The following is a 20,663-nucleotide window of genomic DNA, read 5'->3' as shown; positions in this document are numbered from 1 at the left end:
GGCGTCAGCTGACCTCATTTTTCAAACAATAACTGGAAGTGCGAGCCCACTGAGCGCGGGAGAGAGGCCGGCCCTTGGCAGCAGTAGAAGGGACCGGGGTACGGAGGAGGTGGTGGAGGAGGCATGGCAGCCATCTTCGGAAAGATCCAGATAGGGGTCTATGTGGAGATCAAGAGGAGCGATGGACTAATTCATCAAGCAATGGTAACTTCTCTGGATGAAGACAGCGAGAGCATCACTGTAGAGTGGATTGAAAATGGGGACACCAAAGGAAAAGAGATTGATTTGGAAAGTATATTTTCACTTAATCCTGATGAAGAAATTGACCCCAGCCCTGAAATGCCTCCTCCCCCTACACCAACAACAAAAGTAAATAAAATTGTGAAGAACCGGCGCACGGTGGCTCCAGCTAAGAATAAAACACCTGCAAGGGACAATAGAGCAGTCGGTACAGCCCGGGCACGGCCAAGCCAACCTCTAGAACCGCCGGCCTCTGCACAGCAGAATGCCAGGAGAAAAGGAGAAAATCTAATTGTGTGAAAGAGGTAGAAAAGCTACAAGAAAAGAGAGAGAGAAGACGGTTACAACAGCAAGAACTTCGGGAGAAAAGAGGTCTGGAGGTTGACACCACAAATCCAAACGATGAAATTATGTGTATGATCAAAGATTTCAGAGGAAGTTTGGATTACCGACCTCTAACTACTGCAGATGATATTGATGAACATCGGATATGTGTATGCGTTCGAAAACGCCCTCTAAATAAGAAGGAGAATGGTGTGAAAGACTTGGATGTCCTTACAATCCCCAGTAAAGATGTGATAATGGTGCATGAACCCAAGCAGAAAGTGGACCTCACAAGATTCTTAGAAAATCAAATCTTTCGCTTTGACTATGCCTTTGATGAAACCGCACCAAATTAAATGGTCTACAGGTTCACTGCACGGCCTCTTGTTGAAACCATCTTTGAAAAGGGAATGGCCACCTGCTTTGCGTATGGACAGACTGGAAGTGGGAAAACTCATACTATGGGTGGAGATTTCTCTGGAAAGAATCAAGACTGTTCAAAAGGAATATATGCTCTTGCAGCAAGAGATGTATTTCAGATTCTAAAGAAACCAAATTATAAGAAACTAGAGCTTCAACTATACGCTACGTTTTTTGAAATTTACAGTGGTAAAGTATTTGCCTTATTGAACCGTAAAACCAAATTAAGAGTCCTAGAAGATGGCAAGCAGCAGGTGCAGGTGGTTGGCCTACAGGAAAGAGAAGTGAAATGTGTAGAGGATGTTCTCAAACTCATTGAGATTGCCAATAGCTGCAGAACATCAGGTCAGACCTCGGCTAATGCACACTCTTCTAGAAGTCACGCCGTGCTCCAGATAATCTTGCGACAGAAAGGGAAGCTCCATGGTACATTTTCTTTGATTGATTTGGCTGGAAATGAAAGAGGTGCTGACACCTCGAGCGCAGACAGACAAACACGACTCGAAGGGGCTGCGATAAACAAGAGTTTATTCGCACTAAAGGAATGCATTCGTGCACTTGGTCGAAATAAACCTCATACGCCGTTCAGGGCGAGTAAACTGACACAAGTTCTGCGGGACTCTTTTATTGGTGAAAACTCTCGTACCTGCATGATTGCTACCATTTCTCCTGGAATGGCATCTTGTGAAAATACCTTAAATACCTTAAGATATGCAAACAGAGTGAAAGAACTGACTGTGGATGCGAGCGCTGCCGGAGACCTCCGCCCCATGTTGCATCATGCCCAGAATCAGCTGGATGACCTGGAATCACTGTGGGAAGTGGGCAGTTCTCCTCAGAGAGATGATCTCAAGCTCTTATGTGAACAAAATGAAGAAGAGGTTTCTCCACAACTGTTCACCTTCCACGAAGCAGTGTATCAAATGGTGGAAATGGAGGAACAGGTGGTAGAAGATCACGGGGCTGTGTTCCAGGAATCTATACGATGGCTTGAAGACGAGAAAGCTCTGTTAGAGATGACTGAAGAGGTGGACTATGATGTGCATTCCTACGCTACACAACTTGAAGCAATCCTAGAGCAGAAGATTGACATCCTAATTGAATTACGGGATAAAGTGAAATCGTCCCGAGCTGCTTTACAAGAGAAGGAACAAGCCAGCAAGCAAATAACGAAGGATCACCATATAAAGAACTTTCTCCTGTAATATAGCATTATTATTAAACTATAACCGTAAAACCCCATTACTTGAACCGTTAAGTCAACTTTTTATAATGTCAGTGGAAATTTCCTCTTTCACTTGGATGGATATCAGTTTTTGGGCTAACCACTACACTGATGCCTAGACAAGCTTCAGATCCGAACGGCACAAATTTATCGGTAGGGACTACGAGGCACTTTGTCCAAAATACACCATTCAAAGTCTTATTTTGAAAATGTTTGTCAGTTTTGTTTTTTTTGTTTTTTTATTTGTTTTTTTAAATAAATAACTTTAAGGCTATGTTCACACGGGGTATTTTGCAGAGTTTTTTGACGCGGAAACCGCGTCGCAAAACTCTGCAAAAACGGCCCGAAAATGCCTCCCATTGATTTCAATGGGAGGCGTCGGCGTCTTTTTCCCGCGAGCAGTAAAACTGCGACATGCCCTATCTTCGGGCGCTTCCGTCTCTGACCTCCCATTGACTTCAATGGGAGGCAGAGAAAGCGTATTTCGCGCTGTTTTATGCCCGCGGCGCTCAATGGCCGCTGGCGAAAAACGGTGCGAAAAACTCCGCGAAAAACGGCGTGCAGGGAGAGGAATATCTGCCTCAAACTTCCAAACGGAATTTTGAGGCAGATATTCCTCCTGCAAAATACCCCGTGTGAACATAGCCTTAAACTGAAAAAAAAAAAAAAAAAAGTGTCCCTATAATTTATACTCTCGCCCGATCTGACAATAGGAATGAAGAGACACAGGAAGCACACAATGGGGGGAATTTATTAAGACTGGCGTTTCATACGCCAGTCTTAATAAAAAACAACTTTGAAACGCTAGTCTTACGCCTCATTCACACGACAGGGTCCGAGTGTCGGCCGATAAAATCTGTTTTGCATCCGTTCCGGGCCGTGTTGCCATTTTTAACGGCCGATTTTGACCCGTTTTGCATCCGTTTTTTTCCCTGTCCGTTTTAAAATCGGATGAATTTCATTTCAATTTGTTGCCACACACAGCCCTTTGTAGATAATGGCACAGAGCCCCCTGTAGGTAATGCCACCCAGCCCCCTGTTGGTAATGCCACCCAGCCCCCTGCAGGTAATGCCACCCAGCCCCCTATAGGTAATGCCACCCTGCCCCTTGTAGGTAATGCCACCCTGCCCCTTGTTGGTAATGCCACCCAGCTCCCTGTTGGTAATGCCACCCTGCCCCTTGTAGGTAATGCCACCCTGCCCCTTGTAGGTAATGCCACCCAGCTCCTGTTGGTAATGCCACCCAGCTCCCTGTTGGTAATGCCACCCTGCCCCTTGTAGGTAATGCCACCTAGCCCCTTGTAGGTAATGCCACCCTGCCCCATGTAGGTAATGCCACCCTGTCCCTTGTAGGTAATGCCACCCTGTCCCTTGTAGGTAATGCCACCCTGTCCCTTGTAGGTAATGCCACCCTGCCCCTTGTAGGTAATGCCACCCAGCTCCCTGTTGGTAATGCCACCCTGCCCCTTGTAGGTAATGCCACCCTGCCACTTGTAGGTAATGCCACCCTGCCCCTGGTTGGTAATGCCACCCAGCCCCCTGTAAGTGATGCCACCAAGTCCCCTGTAGGTGATGCCACCAAGTCCCCTGTAGGTGATGCCACACAGCCCCCTGTAGGTTGCACCCATCTCCCCCCCCCCCCCACATTCCAGGAGAAGTCACTGACTTCAATGTCCATATATGGACAGTGTAGTCACTAACTTCTCCTGGAGAGGAATTCCCTGCCACAGGTCTGGGATTCCGCTGCAGAAGTGAGTGACATCGCTGTGTCCATATATGGACAGTGCAGTCACGCACTTCTCCTGTAGCGGAATCCCCGGCCATAGAGTCTGGGATTCCGCTGCAGAAGTGAGTGACATCGCTGTGTCCATATATGGACAGTGCAGTCACGCACTTCTCCTGTAGCGGAATCCCCGGCCATAGAGTCGGGGATTCCGCTGCAGAAGTGAGTGACTTCGCTGTGTCCATATATGGACAGTGTAGTCACGCACTTCTCCTGTAGCGGAATCCCCAATCCCCGGCCAGGGATTGGGGATTCCGACTCCTACAGGGAGCAATAAAAGACCCTCCTCCTCACATGCACTCTGCACTGTGAGGAGGAGGAGGAGAGAGAGTGCCCGAGCGACGGAATACATGGCCGTCACTCGGGACACATTCCGGTGATGGCCGTGTATTACCCGGCCGCATAGATTTCTATGGGGGCCGGGTAAACGGCCGAAAATAGGGCATGTCCCATTTTTTGGCGGCCAGGTTTCCCGGGCCGTCAAAAAATCGGTCGTGTGAATAGCCCCATTAGGGGTATATTGTTCCTAATGCAGCCGGGTGACGGACGATTTATGAACGGCCGTCACCCGGCCGGGAAACCCTGTCGTGTGAATAAGGGCTTAGGCCTTATTCATATGACAGGTATTAATCGGCCAGGTGATGGCTGTTTTTATAACGCTTGTCACACGGCTGCATTAAAATCAATTCATGTCTATGGGGCTATTCACACGGGCGTTTTTTTTTTACGGACCGTGCGAACGGCCCTGGGAAAAAAATAGGACATGTCCTATTTTTGCCCGTTTTTCTGGATCCCTCAATAGACTCAAGTCTATGAGGGATCCGAGAAAACCGGTCCCGCAGAGGTGCAAATCGGCCATGAAAAACGGCTGTTTACACGGCCCATTTGACACCCGGTCATGTGAATAAAGCCTTAATAAGAAACAACCTGGAGCAAGATGTGACAAATTTATTAAGAGGTGCATGCCTCTTAATAAATGTGTTGCATTTTCAGCTACCTGTGCCTCACTGTGCGACATCTATGCAGCCAGGAGTTGGCTTAGATTTTCGTTATAATTTAGACCAGTTTCTGGCGTAAATTATGGTAAATGTGTCTGACTGCGGGTTGTCGTCCTCCTTCAAAAAAAAAAAACTAAGGCCCCATGCACACGACCGTATATTTAAACAGTATTACGGACCCATTCATTTCTATTGGACACGGACACCTTTCAGTATTTTTACTGATGGGTGTCCGTGCTGAAAAAATTATAGAACCTGTCCTATTCTTGTCCGTAATTACGGCACAGACACTCCCATGGAAACCTGTGGGCGCTTCTGTAAATACGGACGGCTATGGATGTGCATCCGTAAACCCGCTGGGAAATGTTGCTATGCAACATGTTGGTGACATCATTTGCAGCCTCCCTGTTTTTTTTTTTTTTTTACAAGTCCTTTTATACGGATGAAATACGGATGCAATAAGGACCGTATTTACAGACACCCATCTGTATATACGGATGACTACGGATCCGTATTTACGGACAGTATTTCGGGATAGATGAAAATACGGTCGTGTGGAAACAGCTCAAAAGTTGCAATTTTTGTGACTTTTGAACGGTTTGCGACTTTTCTACGTCAGAAAACTGGCATAGAAAATTGTACAATTTCCCCCCACAGGACGGTCCAACCACTGCTCCTGTGTAGAGATTTACACTTCATTTATTAAAGAGAACCTTTCACCTCCCCATACATGTGCAGCTGAGTGCAGCATGTAATGGGGAGGGCTGCACAAACCTTGGGGCACTTTACATTTTTTTTCTACCTCCCTCCGTTATTTAGATAATGGTGCCGTTATATTTGGCGCCCAATATTTAAATAACCCCCTAAACTCTCAACGGGGCGTGTACTGGCAAGGCGGCGTGTTACCAGAGGTGTAGCTAGGTTCTCCTCCACTTGGGGCAAAGATTCAGTTTGCCCCCCCCCCCCAACCACTTTCCTGACATTACCTTCCCCCTTGCCAGGTTTGCTTTCTCTACCAATCAATGACATGTAATTTTGTTTTTCATCTTTTTTTTTTATGTAACTCGAGCATAAAACCATTTCTACATTTTATAAGCGATATAGTTATATAAAGTAGTTAACATAACAATAAATGAAAAGAAAATAATAAAGATGTCAGTGCCTGACTAAACAGATTGTATAACTGAGGCTAATGAGAATATATATGGTAAAATAATGAACAGTCTCCTCTTGTAGGTAGTGCCATACACCCCCCTTATAGATAGTGCCACGCAGCCCCCTGTAGATAGTGCCACAGCTCCCCTTGTAGATAGTGCCACGCAGCCCCCTGTAGATAGTGCCACACCTCCCCTTTAGATAGTGCCACACAGCCCCCTGTAGATAGTGCCACACCTCCCCTTGTAGATAGTACCATACATCCCCCTGTAGATAGTGCCACACACCTCCCATTGTAGATAGTGCCACACAGCCCCCCTGTAAATAGTTCACACTCCCCCCTTGTAGATAGTGCCACACACAGCCCCCTGTAGATAGTGCCACACACAACCCTGTAGATAATGCCACACTCCCCCCTTGTAGATAGTGCCACACCCACCCTCCTCTAAATAGTTCTACACCCACCCTCCCTTTACATAGTGCCATTGGGGCTTCCTAGAGGAGCCCCTGATGTTACTGTCCATATATGGATAGTGGCATCAGGGGCTTCTCCAGGAGCGGAATCTCCAGGAAGAGCGTCGGCAACGCTTTGACTGGGGATTCCTCCATACTTTCCAACTTTCAAGTATCACAGAGAGGGAGAACTGATGCGGCGCGCGTAGCAATACCGTATAATACCCTCTAGCTGCCCCTACACAGTATAATACCCCCATAGCTGCCACCACACAGTATAATGCCCTCATAGCTGTCATTATACAGCATAATGCCCACACACATTTTCCCATGAAGTATAATTCCCACACAGATGCCCCTATACAGTACAATGCCCACACAGATACCCCCATGCAGTATAATGTATGCAAAGACTCCCGTGCAGTTTCACACTGTGTTGAGGTATACATTTTTCCTTTTTTGGGGGGGGGGGGGGGGTTGCATCTATATTTGGTTGGCATAAACCTGTATACTAGTGGAGCATTTGTAACTTTTGTGTCCCAGAAAATTCTGCAGCAAATGCAACCCAGAATTCGCAGGGAAATCTGCCAGAAAATCTGCACCAAATCATGTTGTGGAAACCGGCTAAGATAAAAAAAAAAAAAAACTATACTCGCCTCCCTGGTCCTCTGGATGGTCCCTGTACAGCTGTCATCCTGTGATTGGCTGCTGTACAGAGACCATCAGGGGACCAGGTATGTGTTGCCACAAGAGTGTCACCGCAGGTGAGTATAGTCTTTTTATTGACTTTTTTGATAGATAGATAGATAGATAGATAGATAGATAGATAGATAGATAGATAGATAGATAGATAGATAGATAGATAGATAGATATGAGATAGATAGATATTAGATAGATAGATAGATAGATAGATAGATAGATAGATAGATAGATAGATAGATAGATAGATAGATAGATAGATAGATAGATAGATAGATAGGATACAGACATACACATATAGACAGACAGAATACACACACACACTTACCTTTTGTAGGTAGCTGGACTTTTCACATACAGTCTGTTTAAGTACTTGGAGCCTCTTAAAAGCTCAGCAGTGATGGTTGCCTGGAGTTCAGTAGTCAGGAGGAGGAGCGGAAGAGAGCCTGCAGATACAGTGCTGCCCCGAGAGGAGGTCAGGAAGAGTGCACACCAGGCTCTGTTATTAGCTTCTAGCTGTTATCAGTGCTGCAGCCGATGTGACAGGAGTGCCTTACATGAACTTCCCTAAACTGCTTTCTGCCTGTACTTTACTGTCTCTGCAGACTTCCTCCCCCTCCCTCCTGCTCGTCCCCGACTGCTGACAGCTAATGATAGAACAGCTGGAGCAAAGAAGGGGACATGCAGGGCGGAGAAACAAGTCCTGCGTGATGCAGCAAGAGAGGTTTCCAGCACACTGGTCTAATATTTACAGCGTCTGTGTCGTGGCCTCTCGTTTGCTGCCCCCACACAATGCTGAAAGCTGCCGCCTGAAGCCAGCGGGCTCAACCTTACTCATGGTAGGTGTGACCGGCCCGGTGTCCCCCCTACCTTCCCTCTTAGCACGCTCTCTCACTCTTCAGCTTTCAAGATCAAGGGGGCGTGTCTCTGCTATGGACAGTGTAAGAGCTGGGGAGAGGAGAGCACTCTCTCATCTCTTCAGCTCTTGTGAGAGATCAGTCTTGTACTTTGTCTGCCGAACTGGCAAGGGGGCGTGTCTCTGCTACGGACAGTGTAAGAGCTGGGGAGCGCTTGCACTGTCCGTGGCAGAGAGGCGCCCCCTTGCCAGTTCGGCAGACAATACAAGACTGATCTCTAACAGGAGCTAAAGAGATGAGAGCGCGCTCTCCTCTCCCCAGCTCTTACACTGTCCGTAGCACTCTCTCTGCTCGCTCTTGCTGTAACACTGTCCATATCTGATTGGACAGTGTTACAGCCATAGTAACACGCCCCCTTTCCAGTACACGCCCCATTGACAGTTCAGGGGGTTATTTAAATATCGGGCGCAAAGTATAACGGCACCGATATCTAAACAACGGAGGGAGGTAGACATTTTTTTAAAGTGCTCCAGGGTTTGTGCAGCCCTCCCCATTACATGCTGCACATGTATGGGGAGGTGAAAGGTTCTCTGTAAAGACCGCATATCTGATCTTTGGTTGTATGGAATAAAAGTTGCTTTTAGTGCCTACAAAGTCTATTGAAGCAGTCAATCTCCTCCTCTTTTGGAGTTATCCAGTGATTTGTAAAATTGCAGTGTGGACACCACACCAGCACAAAGTAAATGTGGCATTATGGAAATTATATTAGTATGAATGTTGATTGAAAAGAATAGCCTATTTCACAAGTGAAACACAGATGGATTTTATAGTATTTTTAATTTTTTTTAAGAGATAAACTTGGGAACTGCAATGGCATGGGGTACTGTGTTTATTCACATAGTAGACTGCTATATGGAGCTCATACAAGCATATTACATTTGTGTTCTTATTTAGATGCATTTTTAATTCTTGTTTTTCTAGTCAATCATTTCAATATTTAACTCTTATCCCAAATTGTGGTTATTTTTTCACTTTCAGGTGACGATAACAACTAAGTTATTGGTGTCACACCTAAGTGGAATCCGGCATTATGAAAAGGATATCCAGAAAATCAGGAAAAAAATTGGAAAGAAATCGTCAGAACCACATGCGGAGGATACTGAATCGACTAAAGCAAGGGAGCAGAGCAAACTCAAACAGATGAATACTGCAAAATCCCAGAAAAACATATCTTTGGAACCTGAAGAGTTTTATATTAAGGACAAGTTTAACAGCGTAATTGATGCTTTAGAACTTTTTAAGAATGATCCTTTGGTGTTTAAACCTGGTAGGTTACTTGGGACATTGCACAATACATGGGGCTTTAATTTTATGCTTTTTTTTTACTGGTTAAGAGTGGATTTACACGAGCGTGTGCGTTTTGCGCACGCAAAAAACGCAGCGTTTTGCGTGCGCAAAAGGCACTTAACAGCTCCGTGTGTCAGCCCTGTATGATGCGTGGCTGCGTGATTTTCGCGCAGCCGCCATCATTATGACACTCTGTTTGTATGTTTGTAAACAGAAAAGCACGTGGTGCTTTTCTGTTTTCAGTCATACTTTTTACTGCTCTAGTGCGAATCACGCTCGTCACACGGAAGTGCTTCCGTGTGGTGCGCGTGATTTTCACGCCACCATTGACTTCAATGGGTGCGTGATGCGCGAGAAACGCACAAATATAGGACATGTCGTGTGTTTCAAGTAGCGGACACACGCTGCGTGAAAATCACGGACTGTCTGCACGGCCCCATAGACTAACATAGGTCCGTGCGAGGCGCGTGAAAATCACGCGCGTTGCATGGACGTATTACACGTTCGTGTAAATAAGCCCTTACTCTTACTAAGTTTTTCTTAAATTGACCCCCACCAATCGCTAAATCTAAGCAGCTGAAGCGCTCGTGTGAGTGCTCAGTGTCTTCATTTCTGTTCGGCTTTTTAGAAAGTACAGATTCAATAGAAAGTCTATGAGCCCATACTCCGATACATCGGATTTCCAGAAAAAGCCGAATAGAAACGAAGCGGCTGAGCGCTCACACAGGCACTTCAGCTGCTTCGTTTTAGCGATTGGTGGGGTTCTCTGTGCTTGGACCCCCACCAATCACTATGACAGGTCAGAAGTTTGTTAAACGTTTAGCTACACTTTAAAACGATGCAATATACTGCTCAATGTACCAATGAAATAATAATATATACTCTGTTATATAAAGGCAAACAGATCAGATAAGTGATAAAGATCACAACAGTAACAACACCCCCCCTGTGTGCATCAGGGGTAACCGTAATAACGAATGATACAATATAATCCCCCAAATCTATCCTACCCAGAGACAGAGGCCGGTTTGCTTCCCTGAAGAACTTCCATAATAAACCAACAGGTCTGCTCGAACTGGGACCTAAGGGCCTGTTCACATCAGCGTTGCCCTTTCGTTGAGGGGTTCCGTCGGAGGTCTCCGTCAGGTTAACCCCTCAACGGAAAGGCAAACGGAAACCTTAGCTTCCGTTTCCCTCACCATTGATCTCAATGGTGACGGAAAAGTTAATGGTGTCCGTTGGTCACCGTTGTTATAGGGTTTCGTTGTGTTGACGGAACCAATTGTGCAGTCGACTGCGCTATTGATTCCGTCAAAACAATGGAACCCTGTCACAACGGTGACCAACGGAAACCATTAACTTTTCCGTCACCATTGAGATCAATGGTGAGGGAAATGGAAGCTAAGGTTTCCGTTTGCCTTGCCGTTGAGGAGTTAACCTGACGGAAACCTCCAACGAAACCCCTCAATGGAAGGGCAACGCTGATGTGAACAGACCCTAAGTCGTGGCCTCATAGTAAGGCTAGATTCACACGAATGTGACAGATTTACGTTCGTGTAAATCAATGGAATTGATGCGCAAATCACGCACAGCACACGGATGTGCATCCGTGTTTTTCACTCACACATTGACTTCAATGGATGCATATGTGCATGAAAACGCACCAATATAGGACATGCAGTGAATTTCACGCAACGGATTATTGCTACGTGAAAACTTGCGCGTGTGTGAACAGCCCCATTGAAATCAATGGGTCCGTGTACTGCGAGTGGTTTCCATGCACAGCACACGGACGAGTTTTACGCTCGTCTGAATAAGGCCTGAGCGGGAGAGTGGTAATGAGTGGAGACCAGGCCTCAAAGAAACTTTTCCTTGTCAGTGAGGGTATGTTCACACGATTAACAAAATACGTCTGAAAATACGGAGCTGTTTTCAAGGGAAAACAGCTCCTGATTTTCAGACGTTTTTTGAGCAACTTGCGTTTTTCGCGGCCGTTTTTGGAGCTCTTTTCAATAGAGTCTATGAGAAAACGGCTCCAAAAACGTCCCATCTAACGTCCCATCGAGCCGTCATTTTACACGCCGTATTTTGACAGCGACGCGTAAAATGACAGCTCGTCTGCACATAACATCGTTAGACCCATTGCAAGCAATGGGCAGATGTTTGCCGACGTATTGGAGCCGTCTTTTCAGGCGTAATTCGAGGCTTAAAACGCCTCTATTTCGTCTGAAAAGAGGTCGTATGCACATAACCTGAGAGTATTTAACCAGTCCATCTTACACAGAAATTTAATTTTGACCTGATTTAACCCCTTCAGGACACCCTGTTTTGGCCTTATGGACGCAGACAATTTTTTCAAATCTGACATGTCACTTTATGTGGTAATAACTCGTGACATATTGTAATTTATGTTAGTGAAAAAATTTGGTTGATAAATTTAATATTTATTTGTGAAAAATAGCAAAATTTTGTATTTTTCTAAATTTAAATGTATCTGCTTGTAAAACAGATAGTAATACCACACAAAATAGTTACTAGTTTACATTTCCCATATGTCTACTTTATGTTTGCATCATTTTTTGAACGTGCTTTTTTTTTTCTAGGATGTTACGAGGCTTAGAACTTTAGCAGCAATTTCTCACATTTTTAAGAAAATTTCAAAAGGCTATTTTTTAAGGTACCTGTTCAGTTCTGAAATGGCTTTGAGGACACTATATATTAGAACCCCACCCCATAAATCGACTCATTTTAAAAGCTGCACCCCTGAACGTATTCAAAACAGCTTTTAGAAATTTTCTTAACCCTTTAGGCGTTTCACAGGAATTAAAGCAAAGTAGAAATAAAATTTACAAATTTCATTTTATTTGCTGAAATTCATTTGTAATACAATTTTTTCTGTAATACAGAAGGTTTTACCAGAGAAATGGATCTCAATATTTATTGCCCAGATTCCGTAGTTTTTAGAAATATCCCACATGTGGCCCTAGTTTGCTAATTGATTGAAACACCAACCTCAGAAGTAAATGAGCACCTAGTGGATTTTCAGGTACCATGTCCGGTTTGAAGTGGTCTTGTGGTGCCAAAACAGTGGAAAACCCCCAATTGTGACCTCATTTTGGAAACTAGACCCCACAAGGAATTTTTCTAGAGGTATTGTTAGCATGTTGACCCCACAGTTTTTTGCAGAACTTAGTGGAATTAGGCCGTGAAAATAAGTTTCACGAAGGATAAAGGAGAAAAAGCACCACTACATTTGTAAAGCAATTTCTCCCGATTACGGAAATACCCCACATGTGGTCATAAATAATTTTATTAGAAATTTCAGGACTGATCCTTTTTTTCGGCTTTTTCAGTTTCGTTTTTCACTCCCCACCTTCCAGGAATCATAACTTTTTTTTATTTTTCCGTCACTGTAGTGGTGTGGGGTGCTTATTTTTTGCGGGAGGAGTTATAGTTTCTTTTGAGGCTGAGTTCACACGGGATGGATACGTATCCGTCCTGTGCGCCGCAGGGAATTCCTGGTGAAAAACTGCACCAAACTGGTGCAGTTTTTCGCACCAGAATGTCCGCTGTGGAAAAATGCAGCACTTACCGGCCTGCTAGCAGGGTGGCCTCCTGGGATGACGTTTCATCCCAGGAGACCGCTGCAGCCTGTGATTGGCTGCAGGGGTGTTCACATGGGGTGAAGCGTCATCCCAAGAGACCGGCCTTCTGGCGTCATACAGGCCAGCCTCCTGGGATGATGTTTCATCCCATGTGACCGCCGCTACAGCCTGTGATTGGCTGTGGCGGTCACATGGGATGAAACATGATACCAGGAGGCAGCGCTGGAGGGAGGAACACAGACTACTGGGTAAGTGAGTTTTTTGTTTTTTTCTGATTTGCGTTTTTTGCAGTAGGATCGCTGCGAACTCGCCGCAAAAAACACAACAATTGCTATTTGTTGTGGGATTTACCCCCCCCATTGAATTCAATGGGGAAAACACACAACAAATAAGCAGCGTTTCCGCAAATACAATTGACATGCTGCGGAATAAAACTCTGCATCGCAGGTCAATTTCTGAGCGTTTTTTCTGCTCCGTATTTTATCTCATCCACTTTCCTGCTACTCTATTTGCTGCGTATTTTCCGCAACTAAATCCGTTGCGGAAAAACCGCAGTATTCACTGCACTGCTAGGCTGTTTGGCGATTGTGGAGTCTATTAGGCCCAGGTCACACAGAGTTTTTTTACGCTGATTTTGATGCGTAAACCGTAAAAAACTTCCGAAACTGCCTCCCATTGATTTCAATGGAAGGCAGAGGTGTTTTTTTCCGCTGCGTTTTTTAGCCTGAAGAAATTTTGAGGCAGATTTTTCCGCCTACAAAAAAAAACTCAGTATAATAAACAGGGCCTTAAACTCTATTGGAGCTGTAACAGCTGACACATCCTGTTGTCACTTTTGGGAAAACTAAGAGAAAAGTTACAACTTAGAAACTGCTCAATGGAATTTTTCAACACTTGAAGGAACGGAACAGCTCAATGGTTATATTAACCCCTTCCCACGCCTTAAATGTATGGCACTGGCAGCTGTGCCTTAATGCACAGCACCATATACCATGGAGTGAAATTCTGCAGTATATCGGTTCCTTGTGAATGCAGCCTGATTCTAATCTTTAAATCTTTTGTCTTGAGGGTCGCAGTTCCTGTATTCTACCCATGCATGGACATTATTAAGTGCTGTAGTGGAGCGTGCCTCAGGACGCAGGTTTCTGGTTTACATGCAGCAGATGTTTAAAGATCTGGGCATGATCAGCACTGTTCCTGAGGAACATGAACCAATTATATACAACAGAGCAAGGTATGTGCAATTGAAAAAGAGAAAATATATGCAGCAAAAACTTTACATCAGACGGTTTGGCCACAGACGCCAAATAATTTATTTTCCTTATTACTGAATGTCCTGTATGTCTTCAGCATCATTTATTGGAATAGACACGTTATCATATATACCAACATACACAATATAAAGGTATATAAACCGCTAAAGCCTCATGCACACGACCGTATTTTTTCCCTCCCGTAAATACTGGCGTAAATACGGGTCCTTTATCTTGGTGACACTTCCCTCTTTTGACATCCAGTCCGACCTCCCTGGATAATGTTTACTTCAAAAACCTGCAACAAAAAAAAGTTCATACTTAGGGTATGTTCACACGGCCTATTTACGGACGTAATTCGGGCGTTTTTGCCCCGAATTACGTCTGAAAATAGCGCCTCAATAGCGCTGACAAACATCTGCCCATTGAAAGCAATGGGCAGACGTTTGTCTGTTCACACGAGGCGTATATTTACGCGCCGCTGTCAAATGACGGCGCGTAAATAGACGCCCGCGTAGAAGAAGTGACCTGTCACTTCTTTGGCCGTAATTGGAGCCGCTATTCATTGACTCCAATGAATAGCAGCGCTAATTACGGCCGTAATTGACGCGGCGTTCAAGCGCCTGCACATGCCGCTACGGCTGAAATTACGGGGATGTTTTCAGGCTGAAACATCCCCGTAATTTCAGCCGTTACGGACCCCCGCCGTGTGAACATACCCTTACCCAGAACTCCCTGCTTCTTCCTCCAGTCCGGCCTCCTGGGATAACGTTTTATCCCATGTGACCACTGCAGCCAATCAAGGCTGCAGCGGTCACATGGACTATGTGACCGCTGCAGCCTTGATTGGCTGCAGTGGTCACATGGGATGAAACGTTATCCCAGGAGGCCGGACTGGAGGAAGAAGCAGGGAGTTCTGGGTAAGTATGAACTTTTTTTGTTGCAGGTTTTTGAAGTAAACATTACAAATCTATATTGTGAGCGCTGTGCATGGTACTCAATGTCCAGCGGTAGTCACTGTCCAGGGTGCTGAAAGAGTTACTGCCGATCAGTGCAGCTCGTTCTCTCTATCCAGCACTGATCGTTTAACTCTTTCAGCACCCTGGACTACCGCTGGACAGTGCGTACCATGCGTAGTAACGCTCCCGTAATTCTATGGGCCTGCCCGTGCCGTAATTACGGCCTGAAATAGGACATGTTCTATGTTTTTCAACGGCCCGGGCACCTTCCCGTAAGCAAACGGGAAGGTACCTGTGGCCAATGGAAGTCTATGGGCCCGTAATTACGGGCGTTTTTATGTTCGTGTGCACAGGGCCTGACAAAATGTTTTAAGATAGTTATACTAAATATACTACTGAAATATTACTGTATGAATGCAAATCAGGTTTTTTTTTTCAATACTTCTATTATCATATGAACATATTTCACAGTAGTTCTCAGTAGGAGAGAATTCTGAACATTTGAGCAAAGTAAGATTTTTATCAAACCCTGTTTTCAGATACAGTGGTCGAAATAGGGAGCTGTGTTAGACATTTGTGAGAAGTCTATATGCAGACTTTAAAAAATTCAGGGCCATCCCAAAGATAACCAGAAATGACACTAGAAGAATGATTGCTGGTTGCTCTGTCTGAGGTTCGGGATCCATATTGTTCTAATTATAGCCAGACTGTTATTTATAGGTCTCCCAGTGTATTGTACAGGCTGCAGGCTGACCATTTTACAAAGTAACATTTCTCTGTACATTGCAAGATACAGATGTGTGTCTATAAATCCCAGTGCATACGCATGTCTTTTTTTTTTGTACTAAGAGACTTGTGTTTTCATCAGATTCTGTGCTTCTATATCCTCTTACCAATTCAGACTTTTGTTGACTCAGCTGTTGGAAGCGTAGAAGGGCTGGAAGTTTGGAAAGCAATAATACAAAGGAACCTAAAGATCTCTATTTCTGATACGGTCGTACTAAATGTAAAATGGGATTTGTACATTTTCCCAGCTGGAATGCATGCAGATTAAGGCCCTGTTCACACAGCAATTTTTGGCTTTGATTGTGATGCGCCACAAAACACCCCAAAACTCCATGCATTGATTTTAATGAGCGGTAGAAGCAGGGTTTTCTGACTGCTCGTGGAAAAAAAGAAAATGGGCCATGTCCTATTCTTGGAGCAGTTTCCGCCTCAACCACCATTAAAATCAACGGGAGGCTGAAAAAAAAAAAAAATTTTTAAAACCATTTTTGCATTTGCTTAATTAAAATTAAAAAAGACAAAAGAAAGCCTAAAAAAACAAAACTTGCATTTTAATATCTGTCTCAAAAATCCTAAAGGAATTTTAAGGCAGATTTTTTCTGCTTGCCAAAAAAAACGCGGCGTGCACAAACCTTAAAGGGAAGGTGTCATGAAATTATTATTTTTTTTTTATAATATTGCTTTTAGTATGATGTTAAAATAAATTTTATTTATTTGTGTTCTTGTTTTGTACTTTTTACTTTTTTTCGTACTTTTACTTCTCTATGGGGACTGCCATTTTTTTTTCATCTCTGTATGTGTCGATTAATGACACATACAGAGATGGAATACGGCACATACATCCCCATAGAGAATGCGAACGGGGGCCGTTCCATTCTCTGCAGAGTACGCCGTCTGTGTGGGAACGGCGCATGCAAATTCTTCAGCATCCATCTCATGGATGAGATTTCAAAAATCTCATGCCCACGCTGTGGGAAAAAACGCAGCGTAAACGTTAATAAACTGAACAGCGGTGTGGAATTTAATTTCGCCACATGTCAATTTATGCTGTATTCTTGTTGATTTTCTGTTGCAGGTTTTCTCCATTGAATATTCAATGGGAATGAAAATCCCACACCAGAAAGCCAAGTCTTGCGACTTTTGCAGTGTTCTCTCAGCGATTATGCTGCAAAAATCGCAACTCCAGAGAAAAAAAAGAAAATCATACGTAGCCGAGATTCACACGAACGTGTGCGTTTTGCGCACGCAAAACAACGCAGCGTTTTGCGCGCGTTGCAGTTCCGTGTGTCATCAGTGAATGGTGTGTGACTGCGTGATTTTCACACATATGGCATCCTTATGACACGCGATTTCAATGCTTAGAAACTGCAATGAATGTGGTGCTTTTTTTTCCCCTTCATTTACTTAACAACTGTAGCACGAATCAATGGGTGCTTGATGCGTGAAAAACGCCCAAGTATAGGACATGTCGTGAGTTTTACGCAGCGGGGACACACTGCGTGAAAATCATGGAATGTCTGAACGGCCCCATTGACTAACATAGGTCCGTGCGTGAAAATCATGCACGTATCATGGACGGGAACTACGCTTGTGTAAATAAGGCCTTACCCAGAACACTCTCCTTCCTCCTGCAGTCCGGCCTCCTCGAAAGACATTTCATCCTATGTGACTGCTGCAGCATCACATGGCCTGCAACGTCATCGTACGAGCCCGGAGTGCACATCAAAGGTGGGGGGGGAGGGGGGGCGGCTAAGTATGAGTGCATTTTTATGCAGCGGACATCCTGTCCGAAAAACCACACCACAATGCTGTGATTTTTTTTTGGAGGAAAGGTGCTGTGGGTTGCAGGTCGGATACGCTGCTATAAAAGGAAATCATTCCTTTTTTAACCCAAGCGTCGATTAGTCTGGATCAACGTTCAAACAAGAATATTTTATGTTTACCCAAGTGGTAGATGATTTCTTGAAACAAAATAACTAAATTTCTTGGTCAGTTGCTGAGGTGACTTTTCCACGACTTCACTGCTTACAATAAGGTTTGTAGTCCCTGGAGATTAGACCTTTTTTATTTTTCTTCAGCCGGGAAGGATTGCCTCCATGTCTTCAGAGGGGGACATTATGTTGAACAGTGTTTTATTTAGATTTTTTTTTTTGTGTGGTCCATTTATATTATTTGAATAAACATGATTCTGAGAGTGATGACACTGACAATCTTACACAGGACTATTTCAGTTTCATACGGATCCCAAATACTGTGGTAAGGCATTCCTGTGGACGGATGCCATATTTTCATATAGTGGTATATGGCGTTATTTTAAGTGTAATCCTAAATTAATTGTAGCACACTCCGCATATCGGATGATATCTGTTAGAGTAATTCAGGTTACAAAACACAGCACACAATACTGAACAAAATGGACTGCAACGTGCGAACATATGGCTACTGTTCAATAGCAAGAGACAACACATGCACTTCGTTTTAAATATGGATAAATTTCCTTTTTGTCATAATAGTTTTCTATTAATTTCAAAATGTTACATGCATTAGTGTGCATGCTGGAAAATATATTCTTCCAGCTTGTTTCATACCCACGGACCTGGGCACGCCACAACATTTCAGGGTTCTTCCCCTTGAACATATCGCTCACCATATTACAGTCCATGGCATGTTCAGATGAGTCAGTAAAACAGTGGAGAAAAACTGCAGCACGCCCTACTGGTCGTGATTTGTCACAGCTTTCTCCTTTAAGATCCATTCCTGGTTTTGGCTTACAAATACTAATGGCAAAAATACAAACGTGTGAATGAGGCATTGGACTAACTATTAACATTGCATATATTGAGAAAAAAGAGTCCTAGAGCTACATGTAAAGTAGAAAAGATGAATTTTATTACATATAATATACACATCTAACAAATTGATAAAAACATGGCGAGGTTTTCTAAAAAAGAAGAAAGAATGCATGTGGATCACTCAGAGGTAGTACATAACCATAGGGATAATATGAAAATTAGGGCATGGGCATGATTGGATACAAATGGTAGAAAGGTATAAAAACATACAGTATAATAGTAAATAGTTACAAAAAACCACTATCAGATATAAATCTCACTCTGATGTGTCTATATCGATCCAAAAAAGTCCAGAAAGGTAGCCCCTTTATCAAATGTATATCCTACATATCCAGACAGCATCTCATAATGCTCAGGGGGAAAACATCAAAAAGATCTAGATCTAGTGTCAAGTGAATGTACCGTACAACTGTCCCCAAGAAGCAGAGAACTATCCAGTCCAAATATAACTCCAATAGGTATGCAGGGTATACAAAGCTGCTCATCTGGGATCACCAGAGAGAGCCAGGAAAAGTACACTCCCCCATGGTTAAAGAGGTAAGTTCGTGATCCACGTAAAAGAAAGATAACCACCCCAACGCGCGTTTCGCTGTATCAGCTTCCTCAGGGGGTATAATCTAGGCTATATCCTGTCCACCTTTTATAGTGTCCCCCGTCACGCATAGTAACGAGAGAAAGGGAAGGAAATGAAGTTCCGGGTCTCAGATCTCATCAGTGGTCCACGGCGCATGCGCGAGATTGGGTCAAAGGCCACGAGACCTCGGTCGCCTGTCGTCACGCCTTAGCTGCGCACGCGCGTCTCCATGGAGATCGCGCAAGCGCACAACCGGCGTAAAGAAGAGAGGGGACCGAGACAAATGCCTGACATCTCTGCTCATGCGCAACCCCAAGATGAGGTCTGTATTATGTCGAATGGATGTGTCTATTACTGGGTAATGCTTTAAAACTTGGGACAGTTCAAACGGTACATTCTGATTAGAGTTTCTATATGAACGATAGTAACTGCCTCAGATCTTAGGAATTAATCACAAAACAGTGAACCTTTAATAGAAAAAGTGGGTAATAATAGTAATAAGTATATACAAAAAGATATATTAGGACAAGGTGACATGAAATCAATAATAAATAGTGAAAAAATGAATTAATTAATTAAGACCGAGACCAATACGCTCGGACATAAAAAATTTGAAATTATAAATAAAAGGAAAGAAGGAGGGAGAGGGGGGGGGGAGGGTGTGCATCAATAAATGGTACATAATCGCAAAAAGAGATAATGGTGATAGTAATAATATGACAGTACAATTAAAATACTGATAAGTGCAGTGAAGAAGATGCATAAAAAAGCAATGTAGAGAAGCAATATAAAAGACATATAGTTACAAGTCTAAATATAGATATAAATATAATATAAATATAATATAGTTTTACTGGAACGAATGGAAATACGATTACCCGATTGACCAATAATAGACAGTTGGATGAGAAATGAATACTGTGTCCTAATATTGTATATCAATTATGTTGCAAAGTAAGACTGTTGGATGATGCCTCTTTTTAGAGTAATATTACCCTTTTTTCTTCTCCTTGAGTACTAAACTCCTGTAATTTTCCCTTTATATTTATATCTATATTTAGACTTGTAACTATATGTCTTTTATATTGCTTCTCTACATTGCTTTTTTATGCATCTTCTTCACTGCACTTAT

The 20,663-nt window shown here is 43.7% G+C and overlaps 1 protein-coding gene and 1 pseudogene across 1 annotated transcript in view; both read left to right on the top strand.

Annotated features, from left to right (window-relative positions):
* Window positions 1-20,663, top strand: part of LACTB (lactamase beta) — a 61,113-nt gene that overhangs the window by 34,436 nt on the left and 6,014 nt on the right. The window contains exons 4-5 of the mRNA XM_075857674.1: window positions 9,194-9,482; window positions 14,176-14,341. Coding sequence (XP_075713789.1) covers window positions 9,194-9,482; window positions 14,176-14,341 — 455 coding nt within the window. The remainder of the gene's footprint in view (window positions 1-9,193; window positions 9,483-14,175; window positions 14,342-20,663) is intronic.
* LOC142748512 (kinesin-like protein KIF2A pseudogene) lies at window positions 42-2,189 on the top strand (annotated as a pseudogene).

This window comes from Rhinoderma darwinii, chromosome 3 (genome assembly GCF_050947455.1).
Source record: "Rhinoderma darwinii isolate aRhiDar2 chromosome 3, aRhiDar2.hap1, whole genome shotgun sequence".
Classification (NCBI taxonomy): Eukaryota; Metazoa; Chordata; class Amphibia; order Anura; family Rhinodermatidae; genus Rhinoderma; species Rhinoderma darwinii.
The sequence above is the reverse complement of the archived record's forward strand: the minus strand, read 5'-3'. Positions and strand labels throughout refer to the sequence as shown.